The 10,051-nt window shown below is 35.9% G+C and overlaps 1 protein-coding gene across 2 annotated transcripts; it reads left to right on the plus strand.

Moving 5' to 3' along the window:
• Positions 1 to 127: 127 nt before the first annotated feature.
• Positions 128 to 9,561, plus strand: macir (macrophage immunometabolism regulator). 2 transcript variants are annotated; one of them, XM_052566766.1, is made up of 3 exons: positions 128 to 232; positions 3,471 to 3,504; positions 5,028 to 9,561. In XM_052566766.1, the coding sequence occupies exon 3, from the start codon at positions 5,031 to 5,033 to the stop codon at positions 5,655 to 5,657; it is 627 nt and encodes a 208-aa protein (XP_052422726.1). In that variant the 5' UTR covers positions 128 to 232; positions 3,471 to 3,504; positions 5,028 to 5,030; the 3' UTR covers positions 5,658 to 9,561. The 2 variants fall into 2 exon arrangements, with proteins under 2 accessions (XP_052422726.1, XP_052422727.1); XM_052566767.1 differs by lacking the exon at positions 3,471 to 3,504 and having other exon boundaries at positions 172 to 232.
• Positions 9,562 to 10,051: the final 490 nt, after the last annotated feature.

The following is a 10,051-nucleotide window of genomic DNA, read 5'->3' on the forward strand; positions in this document are numbered from 1 at the left end:
TGAATTTAATCAGATTTGTCTTTATCTTTACTAAAATATAAATATCTAGTATATGCCCCAGCCCACCTCAATTTTAGCATTGGTTTGAAGTCTTTTTGTAGCCCCCTTCTACTTGTCCCCGGTGGCCGTCATGTCACGTGACTGGACCTGACGCGTCCTCGGCTCGCGTCACGTGCCTGGCGTCGACGGCAGACTCCTCTGACAGGAACTGGTGTGCAGTCTCTCTGAACAGGTTTGATTTTACACTCTTTTCTTCGTTACTATACGGTCACTCCGCATCGATCAGAGCTCTGTCGGTGATCTCGCGCGGGTGTGATGTTAAATCCGCGCGCTGCTGCTGTAAATCTCCAAATGGTGGCAGTGACACAGCCCAGAATAAAGAAAGTGTTTGGAGGACGATTATCTGCGTTACTGTATTTTTCTATCAATCGTATTTGACGAAAAAGCTGTTGATGAACGCGTTCGTATGGTGCACTGGTTCTCAGCACAGTATTGCAGTCCCTAATATTATATATCTCGAGCATCATCATCAGGATGAAACTGACAGATTCCTCACATAGCTCTCACTAAACACCCAAAATTATCGTTGATCATCATTATTAATAATGATTTTACATCATTCGCAATGTCCAAACGTTAAACTGCGCATTTGATTTCTGCTGAAATGCTTCAGTGATCTTTGGTTGTTTTACAGTAAAGCACTGGCCTGGTTTCTCCAGGTTTCTCCTTCATATCCTGGTCTGGCTTCAAACACATTTCCATATGAACAGTTTTATCTATCTATCTATCTATCTATCTATCTATCTATCTATCTATCTATCAGATGGTTTTTGTTTTTTTCTAATAAACTGATCTTGTGATTCATGTGTTAATATACTGATGATTATAAGGTGTAAAATCTTAAATGTGTTTTTTTTTAATATGTTCGTTCGCTTATTCGTTTGAATATAAATATAAATATAGACATTAAATATTTTCGAAATATATACTGTATGTGTGTGTATTTATATATGCATAATAAGGATACACATAACAAACACACATATTATGCAAACAAAAACTTTTATTTTGTATGCGATTAAGCGTCTGACAGCACTTTCAGGAATAATATATTGATCAATGGAGTTGTTCCTTATAAGCCTACTTGACTAAAAAAAAAAAAAATTAATAAAAGCAATATTATTCAGGTAATAATAATAATAAAATCAAATAACAATAGTAGTTTATTGTTATTATTATTATGTAATCCGCACTACAAGGCACATAAAAGTGTTGTATCTTCATACCTTAAAACATAATTCTGCATTTAGAATAAAGTGATGTGTATTAAGAGTATAAAGAATAAATTCAGACTTTGATTCTACTTTATATTTGCTCATTAAATGTGCCAGTGTTGTTCCTTATGATATCACACTATTAGATTGAAAGATAACAAAGAACACAAGCATAACAATTGATACAGTTACATTTATATTAAATATTTAGTAACGTAAATAGATAATGAAAATTAAACAATTGGAAAGAATTAAATGGAAATAAACCGATTTGTCCTTCCTGCGGCCTCCTGCATCGAGGTCTGCGGAGACTGAAAGTCCCATTAGATTTGTGGGATCTTAATGGTTGCCAGAATCTTGTTAGATATATTTTCCCACATCACTGGCACATCATCATCATCATCATCATCGCCAGTCGAAATGCTCCATCATCTCTCACCAGCAGCTGATGCTCGACACCTTTCAAAGCTTTCACAGCTTTTGGAGTCAGAGTGTAATCCAAATGCCAGATTTCAGTGTCATGTCATACCTCCTGAATGGTTTCTTTATGAGTTTTCTTTATGAGGATTTACCTATCAGTGTTTTGATTTTGAGATCCCTTCTCTTTGAAGTTGAGCTGAGCCTCCTATAAACCTTTCTCTGCCGTCCATAGATTTAATATCTGTGCATGTTCTGTAGGAGGACGGATGCAACTGCTTCTAATTTAGAAATGATTAAATAACACCTTTGAGGCACTTATATCTAAAACATTGATAAACATTGAACTTCCCAGTTCCACTCGATTTATAGTTTGTGTCATGTGTTGCTCCGCACCTGCCAGTGACTGGCTTCAAAGTGCACTCACAGACATATGCAAATGTTTCAACTAGGGCTGCACGATGTGTCGTTTAAGCATCGATATCGCGATGTACGAATCCACGATAGTCACATCACTGGATGTGCGATGTAGGCTGTCGTAGTTGATCCGTTATTCATTAACTGTACAGGCCAGCTGCTCCCCGGCCCTTGACGAATGTGATTCGCAGATTAATTGCACAGCTTAACCATCATAGAGTGAAAGTCTATCATTTACATGTGTTTTTAAGTCCTGTCAGTTTAGCAGGGTGCATATAAAAATGAGCAGAGAGAGAGAGAGAGAAACCTATCCAGTGATGAAATGTTTTCTGTGTTGTCAAATCTTGTGCGATATCCTAAACTGTAGAGATAATTACACAACGCATGCTGTACCCGTCTGATTCGTGAACTAATGATTCCTTTTGAACCGATTCAATTTAATGAATGGTTTAAACAACTGACCTGTCCGACACTGAACTCACGAGACGTCTGAATTGGTGCATAACAAAAATCTGTAACTCTTTAAAATAATGTTCTATTTATTAATATCTAACTACATTATTTAACATTTACTATTACTAAACTGCTCTTCAACATTGTTAATTTCAACATTTAAGCTATAGCCATCATTGTTGAAATCAAAAGTTGTACAGTATTTGTTAAAATAGTTAATGCACTGTGAAGTAACTTTACCAAACAATGAACAGCTGTGTTTTTATAAACTAAGAAAAAATAAGATTAATAAATATAGTAACAAAAGTATTGCTCGTGGTAAGTTCATGTTAGTTAATATGTTAACAATTCAAACCATATCCTAAAGTTACAAACAAATAATTTACTCTAATTTAAATAATACTCTGATGTTTAAATCATTTAAAATGAGAATGTAAGTGTGCTCACGTCATTTTTGTTTGTAAGAAAAAATTTGATTAGATTTCATATCGCAATATATATCGCAGAAAAATAAAATATCGCAATGTCATTTTTTCCCAATATCGTGCAGCCCTAGTTTTAACTCTATTTGCTTTACAGGGCTTGACAACTTACTTTTATACCAAGGAGAAGCACATATGCTGCTTAATTTGATTTAGGATTGCATTAAAATGTATAGGAACACAATGAACATTTATCAAATAATGTGTTTTTCTTTAATAAAGGGATGCAAGACTAGAAGACTTTCACAAGCCAAATGATGTAATTTTATTTATTATAATACAAAATGTACAGTAGTTTTTCAATATTTTTGCTATTTAATAATTTTGGAATTATTTCCAGGCCAGTGTATTGTGCTGATACTAGTGAAATCTACATGTTGAACTATATGTGTTGTATAATATTACTATTCTGTCCTTCCTGTGACAGGCCGCCCAGACAGAAGACACAAGAGCAGTGTTGGGTAAGTTACTTTCAAAGAGTAATTCATTACTAATTACGTCATCAATATTGTATTTAAATTACTTTTCTAATTACTAATTACTAAACCTTAAAGCAGAGACAATAGAAATTAAGCTCTTTATTCTTTCAATTTTAGTCGAACGTGGAACAGTTTAGCATTTTAGTTTTAAAACAAATTTAATACATTAATACAATCTGATCTGATAGTCGTTCAGTAAAACACAGAACTAAATATTTATGTAACAATCATCATGGTGCAGTGTAAACACTCCCATTACTTTATTTATCTTTATCATATTATAAATCATATTTTAATATATAATAGTAAAAAAATAAAATAATCCTTGTTTCGTTCGACATTATACATAGCCTAGTAAAAAAGCTATAGACTATAGTAGAATAAAAAAGCCTATATAAATCTGAATGCATATTTCAGTTTTGGTTAATTTTTATGACACATTGCTGATAGAAGTTAATGAAGAAGGCAGAAAGCGCACCCTGTTTTTTTCCCTTTATTTTACAAAAGCACAATGATGTTATTGTCAAGTGTAGACACATCATAGTAAACCCTTTTTAGATTCGATTGATTTTAGTTTTATCTGTATATGAGTATATTAGGTTATGTTCTCTATCAGAAATACTGCAAGTGAACGTGCTGGTGCGCAGAGGGTTAAAGACGCTGAATTCAATTTATCTATAGACGATATATTTAGATTTCAGATTCAGGAATGATTTTAGAACTGATGAAATTATTTACTGTATGTAACGCAAGTATTTTATAAGGAACTGCAATTAAATTATCTAAAAATGATCGGTAATCCCTAGCTAACATAATAAATGATTCCTGTTTTTCCATCTTCAAATTTAAGAGTTTTACTGTGACAATTCAGGATGTGCCCAGGCATCAGACTCAGCTGTGAGGCCTGATCATATTTCCACTAATAACTTTTCAGAATTGCTTACTCTTCTTTGAACAAACACACAATATTTCATCACCGCACTGATATATGTGACCCTGGAACAGAAAACAAGTCATATATGTACATTTTTGAATAAATGATTGAATAAATAAATAATCTCTGAATATATAAGCTTTTCATTGATGTGTGGTTTGTTAGGAGGACAATATTTGTCTGAGATACAACTATTTGAAAATCTGGAATCTGAGGGAGCAAAAAAATCTAAATATTGAGAAAATAATCTTTAAAGTTTTACAAAATATCTTGATGGAACATGATCTTTACTTAATATCCTATTGATGTTATATAGAATTTATAGAATTTGGACCCATACAATGGGACGATTTAAATCGTCATATTATCCAGACATTATAAGACATTATGGACATGACAACATAACCTTCGGTAAAGCTGCTTTAAAACAACCTGTATAGTGAAAGCAGTTTGGACAAGGAATGTGCATTAAACAAGTAAATGATGAAATGTAAGATATCAAATTTTGTGTTCTTTGTAGCATAATGTATGTTCTTTATTCCCCACATAACTCCCTGTGTGTTTCATCCAGGTCATGTCATTAAAGATGGAAATGGATGCCAGTGGGGTGTCCAGGGCACCCATCTCTGTTCTGCCTGCCGCTGAGGTCAAAGCCAGCCTGAAGCCAGAAGCCGATAAACCCCGGTGCTCCAGCACCCCCTGCTCCCCCATTAAAAGTACTGTCTCAGGATACCAGATCCTCCACATGAACTCCAACTATCTAGTGGGCTTCACCACCGGTGAGGAGCTTCTCAAATTAGCCCAGAAGTGGTCTAGCCCTGACAACAGCAACACAGAGGCCTTGCCCAGCCCCATCAAAAAGCCTGTGGATTTAAGCCTGCACCGAGCCTCGCGGATTTACAAAGCCAAGAGCCGTTACTACCAACCGTATGACATCCCAGCCATCAACGGACGCCGGAGGCGGCGCATGCCCAGCTCGGGCGACGGCTGCTTGAAGGTGAGCGGGGAGCCCAGCAAGGCCTTACACGGGCCCCTGCCCCTCTGCCTGCTGAAGGGCAAGCGGGTGTACTCCAAGTCCCTGGACTACCTCAACCTGGACAAGATGAGCCTCAGGGAGCCAGCCGACACTGAAGTGCTGCAGTACCAGCTACAGCATCTCAATTTGAGGGGCGAGCGCGTGTTCACCCGAAACAAGACATGAGTTCTCAGAGACGTCCAGCCGTGATGTAGGGCCTTGATTTTTACCACTCTGATTATAGGCAGGTCACTACTAAACTAGGGTGACCATACGTCCCATTTGTTTTGGCCCTGTTTTTCTGTTTTCATACTTGCTGAACGTAATGATTGAAAAGTAGTTTGACCAATAACATGCAGGCATTGTACATAATGGACTAATCATAGCGTGTGAGAAGGTGGGATCTACGTAGAATGGTCAAAGTAAATATTTTAGGCAATATTGAAATCATAGCCCGGAAAATATGGCATGTATGGTCACCCTAACTAAAGCCCAAAGTATACTTAGGTTTTTAGCGTACGCGACAGTCTATGTTCAGTGTGCGTCATGCAGATTTTGTCACCAGAATAATACCAATGTACTGTATGTGCACGCCACCAGAGTTTTTCTCTGCACGCTCAAGTAACACGTGCATTGACTAAGTTTTGCACTAATCAGTTGTTCCACAAGGGGGCAGCACTGGCCCGGGCTGTTGTCTCACAGTTGAAAACTAAACTAGACACAGAACATCAACAAAATAGTGAAGACTGCAACAACAACAGACTGATCTTTAGATTAAAAAAGTACAAAGATATTTTTAGAGCTCGTAACATTCAATGACACCATCAAATGGAGTATAGTTTGAAAAAGCTCTGCCTTAGACTATACCTGTATACATTTAAAAGCAAAGTGTAGTTTGGGCTCACGGCATCCATAGACCACTTATCTCTCTTGTTTGAGTGAGAAAGCATCATGAGGCCCAGTTAAGAGAAACTAAAGGAGTAGTTCGTTGAAAAAGACAAATTCTGTCATTCTCTACCCACCCTCATATTGTTCCAGATTTTTGGAGAAACTGTATGCAGCTCTTTCCATACAACGACAGGAAACGGTGACCCCCTATGGCTTTGTGTGCCATATTCTAGATTAACTAATTAGTGTGAGAGCGCAGTCACCCCATAAAAGTGCTGATGGGAGAAGAAGTTCTGCGCTTGATCTACTGACAGTGTACAGACACAGATCACTTCCATAATGAGCAATGCAATCTGCCAAGAGCAGCTCAGTTCAGCATCTATCACAGCCATGTTAAGAGCAAAATGGCTCAAGACATGCTTTCTTGTTTGTTAAATAATGACACAGATACCAGTGAATAGACTACTGCAATCTGTTCATTTAAACACTCTCCTCCCATAAATGTTGCGTCTGAAAGGGAAACAAATGCATCTGCAGTAAAGTCAGCCACAGAAATTACTTTTCTGGGTGTCTTGAGTAAATTTGTTATTGATATCTGCTGTTGATCTGAAATTTAATTTGTGTCCCGTGATTAAAGACTCTGATTTGAGTCTGTTGCACAAAACTAGCAAGAGACTTTGGAAGACTTGGATTATAGCAAGCAAAAGTTATAGTATAGAGCTGTAGTATAGACTGCTTTAATGGTTGGAATGCATGATTATATGAAATAAAACAAAAATGTAATATGGCTTAGTCTGATTGGGAAATCGTAAAGGCTGCAATTTGATTAAATAAATGCAGGTTTCTGAGTGAAGCGCGGCACTGTGCTCATTTACCCGCGAGCCGCTCATGCTCCAGTGTTTTCATCCATCAACTCCAGGTGTCTGCCAAAATAAAAGCTTGATGCATCATTTGAAAAGTGTGGGTGGAGGGGATTAAGACATCCATTAATATTAAAAGTTATTAAAATTAATATTATTATGATTTGTTTGTAATATTTCAATTATATATCCTTTGAATAATTATATAATGTATTATTATATAGTAGTTTTGATATATAATCAATATAACATAACTTTACGGCTAACTTGTGTAGCCCTGCAAATAAGCACAGTGCAGCTGGAGCTTTTTTTAAAACTGCATTTGAATTATTTCAGGTTTTTCTCCTGAAATCATGCAGCCCTAACCAAAACTGACTTTGTATGAAAATGAACTGCGTTAAGAAACATTCAAAATTCTTCTTTTCAGTTTGTATAAATCTGAGGGTGAGTAAATAATGGCATGATCACTATTCCTTTGTCATCACTACAAATCATTGTAAAGTGTATCGGTGCAGGGGATTCATGCATGGTGTCGTTTTTCAGGATTAGCAATAAATGCTGTGGCTTTCTTATTGTTATGTGTGAGTGTGTTCAAAACACTTCAGTCTTTGTGAAACTACATGTAGTCTTCTGTTCATCCGATCATACGCTTGTGTTATTCTGCTTACTTCAGTAACTGGTGTCAGGTGAGGATCTCGACTGTTACACAATCCAGACTCTGACAGGCTTATCTCTGAGAACCCAAACTAGCATTAGCATAGAGAAACCATTAATGGCCTTTTCATTTCTCTAATCGATGCTTTCCTGGAGACTCACCGGATCGGTTTGAATGACACTGAATGCCGTGTTGTTTTTGGAAGAAATGTGTGTGGTGATGAAGCTTGTTGTTTTTCCATCCCCCTTCACAGTGCACATAGCTGATAACACTGCTATAAAAACCAAAGTCCAGGGGATCTTGATGAATCCATTTATGAACAGCAGACAATCTTTCACGGTGTTACACGATAAGCACTAACAACAGTTTATGGGATTTTATTTCTCCTTGTTTTGACGACAGTGTTTTTATATGTGTCCATTTGCTTTCTGAATGTTTAATAATCTTTATCATCGTGGAAGATATTTGTTCTAACCTTTATAAATTTTTACATGCTCTTCAAAACTCCTTCTTCTAAGTATTTAGTTGAACCCCTCGTGCATCATCTTTTTTTCTTCTATATCTTCCTCCTGTATTTTTGAATAATGCACTGATTTATTCTTTTGTTTCTAATCTAATCTAATCTTGATGAACTGCCATATTATTTTAATGTTTCAGTTCAAACATTAAAATAATATTTAAGAATATGGACTAAAAAGCAGCTTAGGTTCGTTCAGTTTAATATATTTATTAATTGTGATGTGTTGGTGATGTTTTATTACAGTATTTCCAAAGTTTTTTATTTACATATTGGATTTTTAATTTAATTCTATTTAATAGTTCTGTTGTCGTTTGATTTCCTAACTACATAGTGTTCACATTCATGTGCTAGAAGGCCATTGGACCACTGTTAAAAACTGAATTAGTGACATTACTGGAACAGTGTAATTTATTATTTATCTTAAACTAAAGTGAAGGAGATCAAGCCTGCTGCATATGAGTTAAACGATTGGTTCTGAAGCATCAAGGAATCATCTTAAACACCACTGATGCTGATTCCCAGTCTTATATTTATGCTTGTTTCAGGCTGCAGTCATTTCATCTGAAGTCACTTTGTTTCTGACCCAGTCGAGTCCAAACTCAAAACGTGAGCTGGTTTGAAAGCTTTTGGGGGGAAAAAAGCTGTAAGGAGTTGCTACATCTCGTGTTTTGGGCTATCTATGTTATTTACTGATTTTTAAGGAAGAATTGTATTTATCAAATTTTTTTTTTTTTTTTTTTCGTGAAATAGCTAAATTCTCACCAAGAAATATACTCAAGTCGTGACATTTCAGAGCCAATAAGGGTGAACTTACAAGCTTGAAGGCCTGTCGTGTGTTGAACAAGTTAAACTGTTGTATTCTCTATTTATCATAATAATAGTCATAATTTAAAAACCGCTCCTGACTAGGATACAACCACATGTTAATCTCTTAATGAATAAAACTGCGTTATACACCACTACTGGCTGCAGTGCCTTCAGTAAGACATACACAAGTTATTCAGGAGGCATGTCTTAGTTTGCACATGTAATATTGTTGTGTTATCTTCTGTTCTCAAGGTTTTTAATGCTTGAAATATTCTTTTACCCTCTGCGGTGTCAGACTTCAGTTTTTGTCAAAGTTTGAGCTTCATTTGATATTAATAAAACACTGTTCTTTGCATTGTGTATTTCTCGCATTGTGTTGACAGCAAATGATTGAACCTTCAATGCAATCTGTGTCACTCTGGACAAAAGCTTCTGTCAAATGCAGAAATATAAGAGTGTTATGTTAATGCAACGAGGATCTGAAATATGGGCTTAATTACATTATCTGATCATATTAAAACCATGTTTAAATGCCCTCCAAGACTCATTTATCAAAGACTGACTCAGCAAACTTTCTATGGGTTTGCAGAATAACAGAAGTGCAAAATTCATAATGTGTTGTAATATATAGATATAAATATTTAACTCTAATCTAAACTGTTTTGGATCTAAATGTCTTCTAAATACCTGTAAATACCACTGCATGCTTTGTATACAGTACTACATATTCCATGCATTAATGCATGTTTTGCATTTTATAATTGTAACTCACTAAATATTCTATATATATAAGTACACATGCTTACATAGACACAGATGTCCAGTGATCTGATGCTTAATGGTCAATTAG

The sequence above is a fragment of the Carassius gibelio genome, chromosome B10, assembly GCF_023724105.1.
Source record: "Carassius gibelio isolate Cgi1373 ecotype wild population from Czech Republic chromosome B10, carGib1.2-hapl.c, whole genome shotgun sequence".
In the NCBI taxonomy this organism is placed as follows: Eukaryota; Metazoa; Chordata; class Actinopteri; order Cypriniformes; family Cyprinidae; genus Carassius; species Carassius gibelio.